The 22,307-nt window shown below is 47.4% G+C and overlaps 1 protein-coding gene across 4 annotated transcripts in view; it reads right to left on the bottom strand.

Annotated features, from left to right (window-relative positions):
• PDCD11 (programmed cell death 11) overlaps positions 1 to 22,307 on the bottom strand; it is a 640,465-nt gene that overhangs the window by 2,566 nt on the left and 615,592 nt on the right. For all 4 annotated transcript variants that reach the window (XM_086922722.1, XM_086922723.1, XM_086922724.1 and 1 more), the window contains exons 32-35: positions 15,086 to 15,336; positions 13,859 to 14,027; positions 12,723 to 12,876; positions 11,502 to 11,667 (exon numbers count right to left, since the gene is read on the bottom strand). In XM_086922722.1, the coding sequence (XP_086778848.1) occupies positions 11,502 to 11,667; positions 12,723 to 12,876; positions 13,859 to 14,027; positions 15,086 to 15,336 (740 nt within the window). The remainder of the gene's footprint in view (positions 1 to 11,501; positions 11,668 to 12,722; positions 12,877 to 13,858; positions 14,028 to 15,085; positions 15,337 to 22,307) is intronic.

Raw genomic sequence — 22,307 nt, 5'->3', positions numbered from 1 at the left:
ACTCCCACGCCAAATGAAGAAAATCGGCACCTGGCATATGACAACGAGCACACCTATCATCCTCCGCTAGTCGGAACCTGAGCTTCCTAGCCGGGGTGTAGTAAAAACGCTGTAGGAACTTGTAGTGTATGATCTTTAGGCGGCAGCTAGAGGAGATGTTGGCAGTCACACCACAACAATATTTCCATTGGTCATCAGAAATGGAGATGCCAAGCTCAGCATCCCACTGGGCTCGCGCCCGTCCAGGCGAGACAGCACGTTGTTTCCTGATGGCACCATACAATCTAGACACCAAGTGACGTCCATCAGAAAGTAACAGCACATGAAGCGGTAGGGTCACACCCGGCTCCCCAGGGAACTCAGGCAACAGTGATCTCAGGCCCTGTCGCAGCCGGATATAATAAAACATTTCTAGCGGGGAGTACGCACCATCCCCGAAGAACTGCTCCGGGGTACGGAAGGTGCCCTCACGAAACAGGTCACCCCAGGTATGTATCGCTAGGCGACTGCACAGGCGTTGGAACCCAGTTTCCTGCAGAAGAGACAGAGCAGGGTGATATATCAAAGGCAACGCAGGCGAGTAGAGAAAAACAACATCCAGCGCCTTTGTGATACGCTTCCATGCATCAACAGTGCAGGTGACCGTCGTTTGGTGTGTGTCAATGTCCCCAGCATTACCCAGGACCATGCCCTCCAATGGGAGAGGATGAGCAACCCACTGTTTAGCGGCCACCTGAGGCATAAACGGCGTGGGGCGCATCCAGTGGTAGGCGTAGTGCGCTTGAGCGCTGACATAATACAGTTCAAACTCTGGGACATCGAAGCCCCCGTCAACATAAGGCAGCGTCAGCGTAGTCCACGCTACTCGTGGCTGTTTGCCCCCCCAGAACAGCCGAAGCAACTCTGAGCGGAGACGTGTGAAAAAATAAGCCCCAGGATAATACGGAATGTTTTGAAACAAATATAAGAAGCGGGGTAATACCACCATTTTAATGAGAGATGCTCTACCCGCCATAGACAATGGTAAAGACATCCACCTCGTGATGCTATCTGCCAACTTAGTTATAGCCACACCGTAATTAAGCCGTAGCGTCTCCTCCTTGAGCAATGACACCACAATACCCAGATACCGCAGTTCCGAGTCACACCACTCCAGGGGATAGTCAAGTGGGAAACGATGAACTGCTGCAGTGAGTGGAAAGAGTTGGGATTTTTGCCAATTGATATGAACACCAGATATACCGCCAAAGACAACAATCTCACGTAGCAACGCATTAAGATTCGACTGCGGGTCCTTCACATAAAGGGTAACATCATCAGCATACAGGGATATGCTAATCTGTCGCTGAAGACAATTAAACGCGCTCTGTTGATGCAATTGCCGAATTCTACATGCAAGAGGCTCTATAGCAATGGCGAACAAGAGGGGAGAGAGTGGACACCCCTGCCTGGTTCCTCTCGTGATCGGGAAAGGGGAAGACAACACACCATTTACAACCACTCGGGCCATAGGGTCCGTGTAGAGTAATTTAACCCAGGAGATAAATATTCTGGGAAAGCCCATTCTGCACAGAACATCTATTAAATAACCCCATTCCACCGAGTCAAACGCTTTTGTCGCGTCTAGAAAAACAGCAGCCACTGGGAGCTCCGGGGATATGGTTGGGATCAAGGAGAATAAAGTGCGAAGATTAAGGGACGTCGCCCGTCCAGGTACAAAACCTGACTGGTCAGGCAGCACTATAATGGGCATAAGTTCAGAAAGACGCATTGCCAACACCTTGGCCAGAATTTTAACATCGCAGTTGAGTAATGAAAGAGGCCTATAGGAACCCACGTCTAGGGGATCCTTTCCGGGTTTTAGCAAAGAGGTGATAGCAACTTCCCTCATAGACCCTGGCAGGCGCCCCACCTCAAGGGATTCCTCGAATACCTCCCCCAACACCGGAGCCATAATATCTATGTAACATTTATAAAATTCGGCAGGGAGACCATCAAGGCCTGTAGCCTTGCCATTATTAAGAGACATGATGGCGCTCCTGACCTCATCGACCTCCAGGGGCCTACCCAGAAAAGCCCTATGATCGTCAGAGAGCCAGCAAAGCGACAACTCATCCAAAAATCCCCCATATCGCACATCTCCTGAGTGCTGGGAAGTGTATAAGTGTGTGTAGTGTTGCAGAAACGTGTCCCGAATAGTCGTCGTGTCCGTACAGCGCGTACCATCAGCCAAGACCAGTTCCAAGACATCCGAGCTATGCCTCTGGTGCCTCGTAAGAGCAGCCAGTACCTTCCCCGGTCTCTCACCTTCACAATACCGTCTAGCCACCCAGTATTTTCCTCTATGCTTCGCTTCCCTGGCCGCTTCCTCCTCGTATTCCGAAAGTTTACCTCTAAACTGGTGCATGAGATCAGGGTCGGAGCCAGCAAGTAGTCCACACTCTAGGCGTCGTAGGTCGGCTTCTAAGTCAGCAAGTGTACGAACAATAGTCCTGAGTACCCCACAACTCTTGGAAATTGTGACCCCCCGGATCGTAACTTTGAATGCCTCCCATATCACCTCCACACTGTCCACAGACCCCCTATTCCTCGGAAAGAAAGCCTCTATTTCCTCGCCCAGCTCCGCCTTAAAAATGGGGTCCAGGAGGGCCGATGGGAAGAGCCTCCAGGGTGGGCGCGGTCGGTGCAATCCAGGCACCGATACCACAACCCGCACCGGACAGTGGTCAGAGTATGTCCTGGGGAGGTGTGTCACCCCATGCAATCCAGCCACTAGTCCTCTGGAAAGGAAGATATAATCCAGCCTCGCCCAGGTACGGGCCTGCGTCGTGAAATGAGTGCCCTCCTTAACAGTGGGGTGTACATATCGCCAGCTGTCTACCAACCCTGCCTCCTCCACAATGCCCCGCATGACATCCCTGGCCTGCATGTTGTACTGATGGCTCCCCTCCGATCTGTCCTCAAGAGCCCCCATTGCCAGATTAAAATCCCCTCCCCACACAATATGGGAAGCATCCACAGCAAGAACATGACCCCACAGTGCAAGAAAAAAAGCAGGAGTATCAACATTCGGTGCATAACAGTTCACAAAAAGCACAGTGATCTGCCCAATCCTCCCCCACAACAGTACATATCTCCCGTCAGAGTCTAAGTGTGATCCCAGCTCCTGGAAGGCAAGTGATCTTTTAATCAATATTGCAACCCCCCTTGCATAAGAGGAGTATGATGAGAATTTCCTCACAGTGGCCCACCTCCCTCCAAACGCATGTGCCGGCGACCGGCGCAGATGCGTTTCCTGTAGAAGCGCCACCTGTATGGCATGTCGGTCAAGATACTGCAACACATTACGACATTTCCTGGCATCATTGAGCCCACGCACATTCCAAGAGAGAATCGATATCTTATCCAACACTTCGACCGACATTACTCATAAGGAATACGTGCCAAGGAACCCCGAAACCCCGCAACAGGCACACCACACGAGCCAAAACAGTAGGCCGTAGCCGCCTTACAGTCACTCCACCTAGTAACACGAAAAGCACAACCATCCACGTCGTCTTCCAAACCCAGAACCAACCCCCCTCTCCCAGAACCAAACAGAGCACAACCGTGCAACAGGCATGCAGCGCCACACGAGAACATTCCGACCGCAGCACAACCAGCAAGTGAAAGTAAAAGTACCAAAGTGTCCCCACCTCCCACCACCCACCTGACCAACCCCAACCAGTCAGGACCCCCTACCACCCTCCCTCCCCACACCCCAGGCATCCATCCATCCGTCCAGAAAAGCAGTCGCACAACAAAGTAAAGTGTAAACATAGAAGGGGAATTCCCGTTGGGGGTGCCCACCAGAGGTGCACTTCACCACCCTCTCACACTCTGCCGCCCTTCCAGCCGAGTAGGCAAAGATACGAGGCAGGCACAGTGCTGGGGTGGGTGCCCGGAGCAAAGAATAGAAAAAATCAACCATCGCCATCCCAATAGACACAACATACAGCCTCTCGGAGAGGTCCGGAGGACCATCCATCCGCCCACAATAGCATACGTCTGTGGAAAGACAGCCGTCAGCGGCAGGTGTAGCAGTATTAACATGAAGTGTTCAACACCGTCATCAAGCCATCAAAAACCTGGTCAGGAGTCCTCCTCCTCTCCCGCCGATTGGCGATCATTCTGTCCCAGTCCATCCTGGCGGCCAGCAGCAGCTCGTTCCCTCTTCAGCCGCTTCACAAATTCTTCCGCCTGCTGCGGATTCGTGAAAAAAGTCTGCTTCGCCTGATGAGTGATCCTTAATTTTGCAGGGTAGAGCAAGGCGTAGTCCACCTGGAGGTCCCTAAGCTTCTTCTTAACCGCCAAAAATTTGCGCCGCTGTTCCTGCACCATCGGAGTGAAGTCTGGGTATACGGTGAAGTCTACCCCCTCGAAGGAGAGTGAGCGGGAAGTGCGAGCTGCACGCAGAGCCGCATCACGATCCCGATAGTTCAGGAGGCGAGCAATGATAGGGCGCGGGGGCGCACCGGGGGCCGGTCGCGGTCCGAGCGAACGGTGTGCCCGTTCCACAATAAACTGGGTAGAAAAGGCCTCCGCTCCAACTGCCCCAACCAAGAGCCTCTACACATACGTTTCCATCTTTCCAACATTCGTCGTCTCCGGCACGCCCACTACGCGAATGTTGTTGCGCCGACTACTCGCCTCCAACTCCTCATTCTTGGCGGCTATCACTCGCAGGATATTGTCCATCCTCGCCAATTGAGTGGTATGAGTGGCCGCAGTGGCATCGTGATATGCGCTGTTCCGCCGTGGTCAGGCGTTCCTCACGGACATCAAGTTTTTGCACCACTGCGTGCATGCGCGAGGATAGTTTGTCCACTTTGTCCACAATGGTAGCGAACCCTTGCCGCATCTCTAGCATCAGCTGCTGAAAATCCGGGGCAGTGGGCTGCGTATTGGCATCAGCAGTGGGTGGGGGGGGGGGAGCGGGAGCTCCCAGCCTCCTGCGCTAAGCGAGCGCCTCTCCTAGAGGCCGCAGAGTCAAATGAGAGCTTAGGCTGCTTATTGTCCGGCTTGCCCATGGTCAACCACACACAGTCAGTCGCGGTCACCTCAGTAAGAGCAGGCGAGGGGATCCCTGGGTACAAGTCCCCGTACACAAATCAATGGGGCAGGTAGCAGAGCAAAATCAGGAGCGGAGCGCAGTAGTAGTGCGGGTACGCAGTCTCACCAGTAGATTCCAATGGTCACACCACGCGGCTGCATCCAGGAAGGCAGGGGGCAAATACAGTAATATCAAGCAAGGGAGGGGTTGAGAGGAGATGGTCGTGGTCTGCCACAGCACCGCAGAGACAAGTGAAGGCAGCGCTGCTTACCGGGCGTAACGGGATCAATGCGCAGGCCGCAGCAGCTATGCCGGTCACCAAGGATCAGTGCTGTACAATCCGAGACAGGCCGGCCCAGATGAATCACCACAGGGGGTACTGGTGTGTAGAGCAGGTGGATGGGACCGGCCCCATGACAGCCAGCACCGCGTTCCGTCGCAGGCCCTCGCACAACAGGCTCCGCCACACAGCAGCCTCCGCGTCGGTTATGGCGCCAAATGAGGGAAAAAAGAGGGCCCCCCAGTAACGCGACCACCTCTAGATCGTACCTTCAGCCACGATCCGCCTCCGGTCGCAGCACGCAGTGTCCAAGTGTCCAGGGATGTAACACCGACGGGGGCACGAGCAGGCAGACATGCCCCGCCACTCCCTTCCGTGCAGCAGCAATGTCCCAGCCCTGGGGGTGAGATCGGCGCCCCCGGTGCAGCTCCGCCACCGCTGCACAGGGTGGCCACAGTAACGACGCTGTGCTCTCTCCGCCAGCGAGCACGGGTCACCGGTACAGCGGTCGAATAGGTCCGCAAAATCCCTGAGGGGGGAGGGGATCAGGCCTCCACCCACGTGTGAAGCAGCGGTCCACAGTAATCAGAGTCGCCGGGTCGCGGAGCGCCTGTCCCCCAGAGCGCCTGCCGGTGAACACTCCGGACCTCCTATCTCCGCCAGGAACCACCGATCGGGCCAGGAGTTGGACCGAGTGTAGCATGTAGCCCTCCAAGGAAGATTCCGGTGTCAGACTAGGGATCGGCGATGGCCAAAAAGGATAGATGACCGGATGAAAGCTCCGGGCTGCAGGAGCCTCACGGCAGCGCAGCCATGCTGCAGTGCGCCCTCTAGCGCCCCCGACTGGGTGTGAGTGTTTGATTGATTCAGATGCTCCGTCCATCCCCACCCCCTTTTGTACTAACACTTGTGCCCAGCGTAAAAATAGATAAAAAATCGTAGCCTATAGCCCCATAAGAAGAATGTAAAGGATCAAAATTTGGAAGGCAGGAGAACAACAAGCACTACTCTGAACGACAATTCTTTCACCCTTGATCATGAGCTGTAGGCACTATTTAAACAGCTCCACTATGCTTTAGTGTGGTGAGTGCGCTGTTGACGCGTCAAAGTCATGCCTGCCTGTGTCTGTCCGCACCCAGAACCCCTGGCCAAAATCATGAGGACCGCCTGCTCTGCTTCCAGGAAGAGATCCTCTCTATAGCTCCTACAGCCATCAGACTCAGTAGGTAACATTTGCTTTCTTCGCACAAGATCCCTCCCAACTTTACCTCTATTACTCCCCTTGAGGCTGTATGCTGTTATTCTAAATATTTGATCGCTTGCTAAACACAATCAAGACAATAACAAGTTCATGACATACCATGTCCTCAATACCTTTTTTATGGCTTTTCTTCCCTTTTATTCTGTGCTATTTGTAGGGCGCTACAAAAGGGGGTGGTGATGGACGGAGCATCTGAATCAATCAAACACTCACACCCAGTCAAAAGATCTGGGTTTAATCCATCACCGTTCTTTAGCCCTCTCTGCCACCCCAGTTCAGACACGGCTATATGCAAATCAGTCTGACCCTGTGCCTCATGGGAACAGTCCAGCCCGAACTGCCAAGCCATGTCTTCCTTGGACCGGAAACAAGCTTCCGAGGACCGGTTTCTGGCATTCCAGCCGTCTTCAGCCCGGCTTGCTTGAATCCAGGGGCAAAGTGAGCAAGGGACTCACGTCTGAGCATACCCTGCCACACTTATGGCAGCCAAAAGCGGTACAAAAGGGGGTGGTGATGGACGGAGCATCTGAATCAATCAAAAACTCACACCCAGTCAAAAGATTTGGGTTTAATCCATCACCGTTCTTTAGCCCACTCTGCCACCCCAGTTCAGACATGGCTATATGCAAATCAGTCTGACCCTGTGCCTCATGTCTCAGGCAAGGGGTTCCTCAGGGCTCGATTCTGAGCCCCACTTTGTTTAATCTGTACATGGAACCCCTTGCCAAACTGGTGGAGTCATATGGTGTTGCAATAGTCTCCTATGCAGACGATACACAACTGGTGATCAATCTATCCCGTGATCCAGTTGTGGACGCTGAGAATTTCTCGGCCTGCTTGGTGGCACTTGACGGCTGGATGAAACAGAACTGTCTCCGCCTTAATGGTAATAAGACGGAAGTTCTTATCATAGGCCCTTGTCCTTCCATCTGGACCTCTGCCTGGTGGCCCATGGAACTGGGCCCGGTCCCGGCCCCGGTAGACACAGTTAAAAACCTTGGCTTTCTTCTTGACTCTAAGCTAGCATACACCAATCATGTTGGTAAGGTTGCGGGAAAATGCTATGGACTCCTGAAGGTCCTGAGGAAAGTCCTGGACCTATTGCCCCCCAGCTCCAGAAAAACTATGGTACATGCCTTGGTCACCTCCCATCTAGACTATGGGAACTCCCTCCTATGTGGTCTTAGCAAAAAAGGCCTAGCACAGCTACAACGCGTCCAGAACGCAGCTGCTAGGCTGGTCCTTAACCTCCCTAGGAGAGCCTCTGGGAAACATGCATTACGTTCCCTTCACTGGCTCCCAATAAAGGAACGAATCAAATATAAAACAATGTGCATAACCCACCGTATAGCTCACAAAAAAGCACCTCCATATCTTCAGGACCTGCTTCCAGTCTATCGCCCCTCACGTCCTCTGAGGTCGATGGGCAGCATGCTATTAGTGGCGCCTCGGATACATAGAACAAGGATGGGAAGACGTTCCTTTAGACACCATGCCAGCAATGACTGGAATAACCTACCCATCGAATTGAGGATGGAGCTGTCTGAAACCAGGTTCAGACAGAGGCTGAAAACCCACCTTTTCCCCAAGTTAAATTCAGCATAGTAGGCCCGGCTCACCCTCTGCGAACTAAGCTGAAGAGTTGTAGGTAGGGCTGTCAGCGCGGGGACGCACTGTTCTCTGTGCAACCAAGCGCTTAACAAATGTCATTAACTTAACTTAACTCATGGGAACAGTCCAGCCCGAACTGCCAAGCCATGTCTTCCCTGGACCGGAAACAAGCTTCCGAGGACCGGTTTCTGGCATTCCAGCCGTATTCAGCACGGCTTGCTTGAATCCAGGGGCAAAGTGAGCAAGGGACTCACGTCTGAGCATACCCTGCCACACTTATGGCGGCCAAAAGCGGTACAAAAGGGGGTGGTGATGGACGGAGCATCTGAATCAATCAAACACTCACACTCAGTCAAAAGATCTGGGTTTAATCCATCACCGTTCTTTAGCCCACTCTGCCACCCCAGTTAGTTCAGACATGGCTATATGCAAATCAGTCTGACCCTGTGCCTCATGGGAACAGTCCAGCCCGAACTGCCAAGCCATGTCTTCCCTGGGCCGGAAACAAGCTTCCGAGGACCGGTTTCTGGCATTCCAGCCGTCTTCAGCCCAGCTTGCTTGAATCCAGTGGCAAAGTGAGCAAGGGACTCATGTCTGAGCATACCCTGCCAGACTTATGGCGGCCAAAAGCGGTACAAAGGGGGTGGTGATGGACGGAGCATCTGAATCAATCAAACACTCACACCCAGTCAAGTGTAAGGCGCTAGCATTTATCCCTGGAGTGATATCACAGCGCTAATACTGCCATTCGTTTAGTCAATAGGAAAAACTGGGGAAGGTGAGGGTGGATAAAGGTCCATTAATCTCGGAAAATACTATTTTAAGCTTTTTCCTAAACCCAAAGTAGTTCTCAGTGAGGCGAATAGCCAAAGTAAATTCAAGTGGGTTGTGGCCAAGTAGGTGAAAGAGCGGCCACTAGCTCTGGCTTTCCCAATGCTTTTTTATTTTAGCTAGGACATTATTTGTAGAGCTTAGATTTCTAGTGGGGGTAACAGAATTCCACCTTAGGTCTAAGAATCAAAGGGCCGGAGTGATGAAGATCCCTATGGCATGGCAGAGAAGCTTTAACTTTTCTCTGTTTCGCATGGGCAGCCAATGAAAAGTTTTAGACAGGTGGAGGCAGAGCGATATCGGTTTTTATTGCAGATGTGTTTCGCGGCTGACATTTTGCATTACCTGCAAACGCATACACAGATAGTCAGCCATCCCCATATAAAGGGCGTTTCCCTAATCCAATCTGCTGCCAAATAATGCCTGGATCACAGTGCAGCACCAGTCAATCAGAATCAAACGGAAAAGTTTCCTAAAATGTTTTAACAGGCCAAAAAATTTACAATATGTTGCCTTGACCTGCTCCTGCATGGATAGAGATCGATCAATAAGGACTCCTAAATAATTAACTTTTTTTTTGTGGGTGCCGGTGCCTAGAATTGATGGCCGCCGTATTTCATTGTTTTCGGCATTTCGTTTTAGACAGTTAGCTCTAATCCAGCTGGCCACCTGCAACATTTTTCTTAGTCTCTGTCTGTTTCACACCCATCAAGATGACCGATTGGCTAAAGATCTAGCCTTAATATACATATATTTAGGAATCTGATCAGCTGAGTGGTTAGTTATGCTTGGTGAATGGATGGGAGGTCCTTTTTTGGCCAACCTTCTCATTTACAGTTGCGGCAGGCGTATTGGACTTCAATCAGTCCTGTTGAGCCCACTATGCAGGAGCTTTGCTTGTGCGCTGGAGATTTATTTAGCTGCAAGAGCATTTTTTCATTACAATGCTGCAGGAGTTAGGGAGGTTGCACACAACATATGGCAGGAAAAACTATCAAGCATTCCAAACTCATTCCCCCACCTTGTGGTCAGTCTGCTGTAAAGCGCCTAAGTGCTGTAGTGTGCTTTGCATCTGAAACCTGGGTCTCCGCCTCAGCACCCCCCCAAACTGTGTTTAATCATCAATCTTGGTGAAGCTCAGGATGCGTAGGTATCGTGGGCAGGGCAGGTCTGTTCGTAGTAGTCAACAGAGAGCAGTGGAATATACAGTTGCCAGAGTTCCTGACAGATGTCTAATTGAGAGGTGAGCGCTAGGGTCAAACATGCCATTCCCAATATACACCATATCCTATGGAGCCATGCTGTGCGCGTCCTAACATGACACCCTCCCCAGAGTCCATCACAGTTTCTACCCTAGCGCCTGGGTCTGCAACTGGCCATTAACAAAACCTATTAAATTGTTGTGAAATCTCCCTTGAGATAGCCCCACACTATCGAAGAAGACCTGCAATGTGGGCCAGGCTTTTTGGAACTGCTACATTTGCAATCATACCATACAATGCCAAGTGCACTGCAAAGTCTTCTTCTTTCCATGTACTTCAGATCAGGCAACTCCTGGATATTTTCCCTCCGATGTAAGGAGGATAAAACTGCATCACCACTATTCAGTAAGCAGATCACACAACTTTCATATTGGCTGATAATTGGATCTACTCTTCTTAGAGTTATGCTTTTCTAACCACCCAATAAACTAACCACTTGCGATAGGTAGTTTCCAAGTGACACATTACTTGCCACATCCACCAGCAGTTTTTTTCTTCAAAAGCATTAAACTCTGCCCATTCCTGTGAAGTCTTCGTATACAGTCCAATTTTTTCACATGCAAAGCACTGGACATGACAGCAGCAAGACACATCTGAATTCACTATCTTCGAGGCCGCCTGCTTGATAAAGATGCCGGTGAGGCATCTAGCTTTTATTCTGGTCACATTCTTCATTGCCATTCCTGTACATTTAGTTTCTTTAACTCATCACCAACTTTGTGCTGAAGTGGTTAAGGAATTCCGCAAAGCCACTTGTAGCGTTCAATTCTTAAGATATAAAAGGCAACAGGGAAAAGCCTTACCAGGGCCCAGAATTTTACAAATTCAACCTTTAGGTCTTAAGTCCCTAGGCAACAAAAGTTGGTGGAACACTGCACACAATGACATCACACAAATACCCCAAAGGGCCCACAGAATGCAAAAGCTCACCCACATCAATAATAACAAATCACCTTTCCCCTAATGTTCATGTCTTGCTTAATGTAATCTCTGCTTCGCTGGCTAGGCCCAGTGACACACAAATTATATTAAGAAAGCAAATTGAGAAATCTTGTACATGGTGCAACAGTTAAACATTAGACTACGAAACTAACTAGCTCACAGCTGCTTGTCTTTCTGGTAGACTTTTACAACTTCCATTTACTGGAAACATTTTCCACTTACCTTACTTCCTTTTGGTGCCCATGTTTGATCATCATATCAATGTACACGGACCACAGGTCAGTCCGTTTAGGATAGTTGCTGAGTGTGCTCTCAAAAATGGACTTAGCACGTTCCACGTCACCTAAGTGGAATTCCAGTTGGGCAAACTTTGAAATGACATCCACATCTTAAATGAGAAGACAAAGAATTAAGGGATGAGACTTTCAGCAAACTCGCAAGATTTTCTACAAAAAAACAAGCCATTATTCAGGAGAACCTTTTAAAATGATACTTGCATGTTGTCTGAGAAGTGGAATTATTAACTGGCAACATCAAGGTGAACGCTATGTGTGGCTAAAAATGCTGAAAGGAGTAACTAATTAGGGAAGCTCCTAAGGTCACAACCTTTTCTGTAATAAGAGTGACTTATGTTCAATGAAAATCATCCCGGGCTACTAATATTATTAGTGTTGTAATAGTGATGGCATCAGGACAAGATTATATTTGCGGTTATTATATGGAAGCTCGTGAGCAGTCATCACCTCAGTGCATCAGGTAGGGTTACAGCTTCAATGTAAAAAATACTTTGGCACTGTGAAGTGTCTATGCATAGGTCATGCATAACAGCCACAGCTGCAGTGCCCTTGGTACTGTGTTGATATTTGTAATGTGTCTCCCAGGTGCAAAATGGCTTCTCTGCAAAATATCAGCTTTAAATACAATTTGGAAATTCAAATATTTTTCTCTAAACATCAGCCTTTTTAGTCTCATAATACATGTTTTTTAATTTTGGTATACATGTACTAATTCAACTAAGCAAAGCTTCTTATTTAACAGGATGGGCTGCACACAGGAGCGCGACTTTTAGGTAGCTGGAGAGCTACTCGTTGGAGAAGCCTGCGGGTCTAAGCCTACTATTAATGCAAGTACCAATAAATTGGAGAAAAAAAATTAGTTATGCAGTGAGATTTCCAGTGAAGCCTGTTGATTGTATGGTACAGATAACCCCCATGAGGCAGTGTAAATCTTTGCAAAGTGTAAAGGGGCAGCAAAAAGTCAAGTGTCGCAGAACCTTCATACACATCTCAGTGACAGACGAGTGGTGACACAAAGCATTCAGACTAGGGTTTGACAAACACGTAGCTCGACAAATTTAGTGGACTTTGCTTCATAACTTAACACATACTTGGTGGCTCAGCTGGTGTAATCCTTAAAATATAGATAAATACAATAGATACATACGCTCTTTATCTGGTAGACATTTGAGGGCGCGCTGCAGCAGTCGGTGTGCTTCATCCTTCTGTCCCTGTTTGAAGAGGTATGTAGCATACTTCAGCCAAACGGACTTCTCTTTCCGGAAGCGCTTCAGCATGGCATTGTACAAGTCATCCGCTTGCTTAGACAAAAAACAAGTAAAATATTTTAGCGTTTAATCAATATGATGCAGCATCTTAAAGAAAACTAACATTGATATATATTAGTATGTACATTCAACAGTTTACCCCATCCAGCTTCGGGAAAGTTAACTTAACATTGAAAACTGCACGATCTGCACCCTATGTGGTGAGGTATGGGCCACTCTTGACAACAGAAGATGTGAATACCACCTGGATATTTAAGGAACAGTGAGTAGCAGGCAAGTGAATAAGGCTGGACTTTCAGATCTGACATAAAATCACAAGCTAATTAATGCTGCTGAGGTACTGATAGTGCACCATGCCACAGTATAGTAACACTAGGGAGGGGAAAACTTCAGAAAATGGAGTAAGGCTGGTACCTGCACTGAAGAGAAAGTCACTCCATCCTTCATGTGCAGGATAAACATGTTTTAGCAAACACTGAATCAGCACCAGAAAAGGAAGGAATACGTAGAGCCTAAGGCTATCTATACAGAATAATATTGAACAAACATTCTATCTAATTCTTTATCCATAAAACATGAAACTTTAAGTGCTCTGCCTAGCCCTGGGAGAATCCTGTTGGCTGAAGCATCATCTCTCAATTACCTATTGTGTGAACAAGGCTTTGCACTGCAGTCTGTAAAAAGCACACATACTTCTTTAAATAATCAATTCATGCCACAAGGTTATTTCAATACACAAAAGGAGTTTAAAGTCTTTAAACTGCATGCACACACACACACACACACACACACACTTGAGTCTTGCCCTACAAACGTCAACCATTGTTCAAAGGACAATTGTAGTAACTGATACAAAAGTGGAAACCACACTTTAATACAGACTCCGCCTTCTTTTTGGCTGACAAGGTGCAAGTACGAAGAGAGATAAGCAAAGGTATGCTGTTGTGCTCAAATACTGTACTGGATCTCTATGAAATGAGCTCCTAACCCCAAATAAAATGTTAATGTTGGTCACCTTGAATTTCTCCGCATTACTGTAGATATCGCCAAGCTGCATGAAAACTTTAAGTGGCTCATTGTACTGGACAGCCCGATCGAAGACCTTCATGAGCGTCTCTTCTGTTCCATACAGGTTCTCCAGGTTCAGGAAGGCAACCCACACATTCAGTTTCTCCTGCTCCTCCCTGACAGAGAAAACAAGGATGGTAAGTAAGCATACAACCGCTGAACTTAGAGCCTGTAGATGCATTCATGATGTCATGAGCATCATGACAACTACGAAGAATTTCCTTTAGTTTGCTGAAAAATGTATTTTGTTGCCCTTTTGTGGATGAAGTAACTCTGTAATGGAAAAGCAGTGTGACAATCCAACCTTTTTTTAGAGGTTGTGTTTAAATACTCAACAAAGGGCAGATGGAGAACAAATCTCGAATATAGTAGTAGAACAAATCAACGGGGAGGTAAAATCAACAGGCAACTAATTTTGAGCCATTACTAGTGCATGCTGATATTTTGAGGGAAACTACCATTGTTAAAATACCAGACCACTCCAGAACCGAGTCCCACAAATCCTAATGAGGGAAAAGAAAGCATTCAAATCTCTGGTGACCACAGGCTTGAGTAGGCAAATGCCAAGCAGAGGATGCCAAGCTGGCACAATCGCCACTGCAGAGCATGTAGGACCTCAAATGAAATCAAATGTAATGTTATGTTAGCAGGTTTGCAGATGCAGGTAGTATTAGTCCAGGGTTGGTGTGCTCCTTTAATGCGGATGCAGCATAAACTTAATGGGCCCTAGGTCGCCAGGCTTTGAGAAGGTGCCTCTATCAAAACTCAATGCTCGCTGGTGAACTTTCAAGAGACCCTCGAAAATGTAAAACAAGTCTGGTGGAGAGGATTACATAAGACGAGGGAGAGATTTTTCGTCATGGACCAACCCATTTAAGAAGGGTGTCTAAACATCCGTACTGCACTACTTTATGCAAGCTATTCAAATTTGTCACTTTTCTACCACAAGAAGAGGACCATTAGAGGAAAAACAAACAACTCTCGAATACAGAACAGTCAGGCTTCCTCCTTCACGTCACAGTACAAAAAAGAAGAAAACCAATAGTTCTTGGTTGTTGATAACAGTCTTTTCTACCACATCATCAAGTATCCCAACTGCTTGGCTTTTAACCAATGTTAACTAAAGATAACAATTTCCTTTGAAAATAATTTTTTTCCACAAATCAAAGAATACCTGAAAGATATTGTTTTGAGAGCTCTTTCTGCTACTGCTCTAGCCTTTTCAATCTCGGTGGCATGAAGGTGAAACGCCATGTATTGCAACCAGAGGATGGAGCTGTTGGGAGAACTCAGGACCAAGCGGTCAAAATCATCAGCAGTCTGTGGTTGGCGCGAGGGATCCATAAGTGTGGACTCAATTTTCGACAACTCCTTCTCTGCTTGTTGCTTCTCAACTTCCTTATCCTTCTTTGTTTTTTTCTTTTGCTAGAGAAGCAAGAAGAAGCAATGGTTGGCATACTGAATTGTCATACTAAAAGACACGATATCCATGTTACAGTGGAATTTTGAATGCCAGTTAACCCCTTGCATGCTGATGACGGCCCCCTTCCGTCATACACTACGGCGCTCGTGTGCTGATGACGGCTGGGGGCTGTCATAAACCCGCCCACTTGCGATTTTGCTGCACAGGCGCAGAATCGCGGCCGCATGCAAGGGGTTAAATCTGCTTGTCAGAAACGCTCACCACAACATTAAAACACCAACAGCTTCATTCATCTTAAGGATATTGTTACCCCATATTGTAAACTCACAATTGAAATATTGAGCTAACCATAGGAACAGTACTGAGAAACACCACTATCTTTGACACAAAATTACAGTCACGGTACGGTTAGAGAACATCAGTGAAACTTCATAGAGGAGGTGGGGGCAATTTAGTGTTTATACACAAACTTGACGGAGGGGTGGATGCTGCTTCTCTATAATAGTGTGGGACCAAAGCTGCAATGCTGAGACAGGTTTGAACTAGCCTATTGCAAGTCATTTTATTGCAAGTTGAGGACAGAACTTGCGTTTATCTAAAGCGTTGATACAGGACACCACCTTGCTCATAACAAATTAATGGAATTTGCAAAAGAAACTGGATTGCTTGGTTCTCCACCTTTCCACTGGTACGAGCGGTGCATATTGGGGGACAGTGAGAAAATTGAACAGATGACAAAAGTCTTTCCCCTCTTAGTAAGACTCAATATGCATTAAATCCACAGTCTATGTTTCGTATGCGCCAAGACAAGATTCAGTCTGTTACTAGCCTTTACAAGAAAATTCTAATTCTTTCTACTGAACATTTCAGGTTGATAAGCTGCCATCTCAAATGAAGCTTGGATTTGGGGACAAATATACAAGTTTTTCGATGTGAAACACCTTTATTGTTCTGCTTTCAGTTTCAGTTAACTTCTAGGTAACTGGATTGAACTTGGTAATAAATACTACAATACATTACTGTGTGGTTGTACCTGCGACCCAGTGAAGCCTGATAACTTTAATACTCAAACATATGAAGCATAGCCTATCTTTTCAGATCTTCTTGGAAGAGGTCATCGCAATTATCAAAGGACTTATCAAGTAGTTTGTCCAAGAGATACAAGTCTCTCACAAATACTTATAAATTATGTTAAGAAGTCAGTGCAATCTTTGTTAACAAACTAATCCCCCTGACTTTTTAAGGAAGGAGCAATCTAAATACCTCCAAAATACTTTGTAAATACCATCTCCTTCACATGACGGTGAACACTTTTCAGTCTTCAATGCAATTTCCAACAAATTATTACTTGTTAATATTTGTGACAATCCCAAAACCAATGCAAAAGAAAATACTATTTAATCTGAAATCTAAAACCCCCCAAAAAACTACTGGTTACGTAGAACATCACTTTAACATCCACCTAGACCACATATAAACCTTTAGTGAAGAGCCAAAAAATAAAATATGAGCTTAAAACCCTCTACTCAGGCACTGATTTGAATTCTACTTTTCGCTCTTGCCTGCACCTTTGGATATAACACTTAAATATTTGTTGGTGGGAGCTCCTTAAAAATACCACATAAAAAAAGTAAAATGATAATATAATAATAATATCAGTCTTCAAGAAAGCTTTAGAAAATAAAAGGGTACCGGAAAGGGAGGGAAGCCCGGAGACGACCCATCGAGCTCCGGGCACGGAGCCGCGGGAGTGGCACCACCCACGTGCCTCATCAGATTGGCCGACCGACAAGGAGGAGTCAAAGAGCGGCGATGCTTCTTCGACTACTTCTAATGCTTTGACTTACCCGACCCCGAATGCGAAGACTTCGATGATTTCGAAACGGAATGATGGTGGCTCCGCGACCGGTCCCTCGACCTCCCTCTCGACCGGCGCAGAGCCGGCTGTCGGCGTTTAAGCAGCTTTCGGGACCGCTCACACAAAGCCTTCGGGACCATCGACCAACAGTCTGAGCACAACTCAGGGTCAGGCCCGGCTGGTGACATTTGAAAGTGGTGAGGCGTAAAAGTACAAAGTGTCCTGTGGGGGAGTGAGCGCAGCAAGCAAACTAGACAGTCATGAGGGAAGTTCGGGGGTTTGAGGAATACATTCACTCAGTCACCCTGACCCCGAATGAATGTCAAGGCCCGAGTCAGAAACGTCCGTGCCCCACATTAAAAATGTGCGTGAGACTCCGTATCCTGACAGAAATGGCAGCACCTCACCTAGAGGTTTGTGCCACAAAACACACGTGCGAATACATAATAACCAAGTCCACAAACAAGTGCACCAACTGCTGTCTGTGTTTGTACCAATGACACTATATGGACGTCCGGTCTCAGTCAGGTCCAACCTCTGCCATCTCCCTTCAGGCTTTTTTTAACGGTTCTGGAGGCCACCCCTTCGTCGGAGTTTTGTCATATGTAGGCTGCAGAAAGCTGGGCTTGGCCCAGGCAGGAAGGCGCGAGGCTTGTCTGCCAGATGATCTACAAAATATAATGTGCCAACATGGGCTTCCACAGCCTCCAAGCGCTTAGAGTTTTTAATAAAAAATCAATGAAGCGGACAGATTGTGGGTCTGGTTCGCGGAAGAGGGTGGAGGTGCCAAACTCCCTCGGGTGCGACCAGACTCTTCTCGCCTCACCAAACCACCAGGCGCCCAAGTTCTGCTTCCCAAAACAACCTGCCCCTTTCCCACAAGGAGCCAACACTTTGGGGCCGATCTCCGACGCACCGGTTTCCAATCTTTAGATCTCCCGCCCCCTTCATCTCTTCGTGGAGCCAGAGGTGAAAAGTGCCTCTTGGCCAATGCTTATTTAAGGGCTCTGTTCGCCTCGCGCGTGATCCACGGGACGTCTCATGGTCAGGAAGGAAGACCACCGTACAGACCAGAATGCAAAGCTGTCACCCTCTGTAACTTATCCCTCCGTCTTACAGACTTGGTTTACTTTAAGCATGTTTCAAATTCGAATACATTTAGAAAACATCTCCGCCTAACGCTGGAGCCGGAAGCGCGCTGTGGTGAGGCATTTTGGACAGGACACTTATGTGACACAACACAAAGATAACTGTCATTTACACACCACGAGCGCAGTGCACGATTGTTCTGCACACACAGGGGCCCAGGTAAATGGTAGTAAATAAACCCCTTTGTTTCCTGGAGATAGGGTGCCACACTTCCCCATGCACACAATGGGCGAAAATATGACACCAGTGTTTCTAAAATTAAAACGCCCCCTCCCTTTTCCGATGTTTTCCTCCCCTGCCTCCACACATATTTCGAATGGCTTATCAGGCCTTACAAATTTAGCGACGCTTTTGTTTTCCAGAAAGTGCCTCTTACCCCAGGTGGTGACAGCGTAGACAAACGACTCGAGTGAAGTGCTGTGTCGGATGCCATTGCCAACGGATGTCTGCTGCTGCCTGCGCACACGTGGCAACGATTAGAGCCCCTACACACTAGAAAGTACAAGTACAGTAAAAACCTAAAGTACTGAAAAACGTCACAGCGCGCGTCCCAAATGGCCAATCACTGCATGGCTTCACCTGCTGAAGTCACACAGTGATTGACCATGATATGCAGTGCTGAGGCAGTGTGCCACCACCCACGCGCTGCATCCAATATTGGATTGCCTGCCCTTCTGCGCGGTGGCCCAGTCAATCATGGCGCTGCATGCAGCGCCAGGATTGGCTAGGGGGGCACACTGACTGCTCGCCCTGGCGCCTTTGAAGCCCCGGGCCCGGCTAAAGCAGCACCCCCGGCCCCTTCGGTCCCTCTTTAATGTGAACTTCACACTGTAGCCACTAACGCGCATGCTCGGGCTAGATGCAGCCCAAAAATTCTCATGCGCAGACAGTACTGTACTCTGCTGCTGGCCTGCTGCAGACAGCCAGCTCCATCCCCTGTGCACTCAGGTGTGTCCCGGAATTGAAGCGCTGCTGCGCTTTATTATTTGTGAACTATAATTGCAGGCAGCAATTATGCTCTTGTCACGGTGCGTCCAGGCTTAGTGGGGCTACGCCCCTTCGCCCCAATGGATGCACCGCGGCTGCTCAGGGTCGTGTTCTCGCTTCAGGCAAAAGAGGCACATGCGGTGCGTATCAGTACAAGAACCGCAGACCTTGAAACTGGGTATCCCTTGTGCACCTGTTCAGAGTCGGACACTCGAAACAAGAAGTCGACAAAAGTCGAGAAAAACTTGACTGAGGTACCGCTCTTCCCGAATCTGCGCTAGCTGGCGTAGAAAAAGAAAGAACGGACGTCAGCGTGCGAGGGCGGTGTCTAAGTAGCTGCCGCAATGCCATCCCAGCACCCACGACGCCGACGACGGACGCGGAGCTGACGGACGCCACCTTTCGACGCGCAGAGTTACTGCTGACGAAAAAACTTTCCGGATCCAATCTAACGCCTGGGGGTAATTCTAAGGTAAGGAATCTATAACTACTGTGTTTCTTTCAAATCTATACAACAGCCAGGTAGGGAGTTCAGAGATCTGAAAAATCTGGGATGATAATCTCGAAGAGGCTTATACCAGTTAATGTTATATTTCTGTATCATTTCAACGACTGTAATCGCATCTCCCTAAAATAACCTACCAATAATCACCTGCAAGTGTTGCTTTGGCAATAATGGTGAAAGAGGAGGAAATGTAGGTCCTGACAGAGCATGTAACTCACCAGGGATCAATGAATGTAACCAAACATTATTTCTCCTGGAATAAACTATGTTCTCTTAATTTTTATTTTTTCTAAACTTATTTATTAACATTTTTCAATATTTCCTCCCAAGGTATCAGCACAAATCATCTCAACAAAGCATTGAATACGCAGGCTTAAATCAAAGAAAACAGCAGGAGCAAATACAATATGCTAAATAAAAAAAATTCATACATTCATCAGCTAAAGCTTAGATAAACAGAGTTATATACTTATGACAGTTGTAGAGAAATAAAAGGAAAAGAAGGGAGATAAAAAATAATGAGAAAATTCAATGATATCCATGTCCCGTTTCCATGTAATGTTTGAACAGTTTCAGCTAGGCTTATCTCTATCTGGTTTCTCTTACTTAGAATGACGCCTTCCACCTTATAAAGGGTGCCCAGATCTGCTGCCCCAGGTCCTTCGCTTTCTTTCCCTTCTTTTCAGATATCGCTTTCTCAAGCATAAATATGGAAAGAAGTGGAGCCAGCCATTGCTGAAATGTGGGGGGGAAAGGGTCTAACCAGGCAGAGGCAATGTTGATCCTTAACACAGCCATGGCTACAAAAAGAAAACGATAAGCAGTCCCTATTTGATTCATGCTGCTTATTCCTAACACAAATAATTCCGGATTCAGTATAAACTTCTCCCCGAGAGAGCGATCAAGATATTCAGTGATAGACTCCAAGAGTCCCTGCAAGCGAGGGCAGGAAGTAAACATGTGAACCAGATCTGCATCCAGCCCACCACATCTGGGGCATGTAGTCCCAGATACTCCACCCCACTGCGCTATTCTTGCCGGGGTATAACATAAGGAAAACAACGTTCTGAAATGTTGGGCCTGGAGGCCGCCAGAACATAGAACCGATTGAACTAACTCCAGAGATTTTAAAACTGCATTAGGAGCAGCATCCGCCCTCTCTGCCCATTTAGCCTCATGTTTAGGCAGGTCATTCAATTTTAAACTTATTAATTCCCCATATATCACCTTTATGGCCCCCTTAGTCCGACCTCTAGCAGTATCAACAATTACACTACTGCAAAACCCGCTCACCCCACCGATTTTCTAACTAAAAAAGCTACGCAGTTGTAATTATTTACAAAAATTGGCTCTTTCTAACCGGAAAACCTACATTATTAATCAAGTCCACAACCTTTCGAATCCCCTTGCCAGCCCAATCTGCCATAATAGCATCTGAGAAAATGTCTGGAAGTGTGGCATTTATATAAAGAACTGTGTAAAAGTTAAATCTACCTAATCCAATCTTTCATATTAACCCCCCCCCCCTCCTCCCCCACATCTTAAAGGCAGCGATCAAGGTCTTAAATGTTGTCCTTTTATAATAGCTTGGCTCAGTACCTTAAAAAAACAGTTCTCTGCGTTTTCACCCAACAATAGTTTGTAGACATCCGGAAGATCAATGTGGTCTTCCCCAACCATATCCCTTTGGCATGATCCAACCAGTATCCCCATATATTGTAGGGCAGCTGCACAATAATAACTTCGAAAATCAGGAACTGAAAATCCCCCTGTCCCACAAGGTAATGACGTGAATCTAAGTGCCCGCCTAGTTTTCCCCTGTGCCCAAATAAATCGGTTGACCAAACCCTCCAAAATAACAAACCAAGATGTGTGAAACTCCAATGGGATTGCCCTAAAGAGATACAAAATCTTAGGTAAGAACAACCTCTTAATGATGTTACATCTACCAACAAGAGACAAATGAAGGTTGTTCAATCTATCAAAATCCCCCCATGCTTTCCTAATCACCTGTTCATATTTTTATAAACCAATTTTTCCAAGTGAGTGGTGATCTGAATACCAAGATATACTGAAGAGTCAACCACACGAACATCCTCACATCTCGCCCATCGGTTCTTTATTACTTGGGTCTTACAACTATTAAGTGCATACCCTGAAAATATGCCATACTCCTCAGCAATTTACTCGACCGATTCCAACGCCATATGTGGAGCATCAGAATAGGCGAGAACTTTGGTTTCGTGCCCCTGACTCACGACTGGGCAGATTTGATTATTAGCCTCAAGTAACCGTAAGAGAGGATCCATATAAATAGCAAATAACAGCGGGGAGGAAGGGTATGCCTGCCGTGTCCCCCTCTGTATATTAAAAGACAGAGTATAGTTACCATTAATTTTTAGCCGGGCTATGGGGGCCCTATACAGCACTTGAATAAATTTAATAAAGCCCTCCCCCAACCCAAACCATCTCAA

Source organism: Lissotriton vulgaris, chromosome 5 (genome assembly GCF_964263255.1).
Source record: "Lissotriton vulgaris chromosome 5, aLisVul1.2, whole genome shotgun sequence".
Classification (NCBI taxonomy): Eukaryota; Metazoa; Chordata; class Amphibia; order Caudata; family Salamandridae; genus Lissotriton; species Lissotriton vulgaris.
The sequence above is the reverse complement of the archived record's forward strand: the minus strand, read 5'-3'. Positions and strand labels throughout refer to the sequence as shown.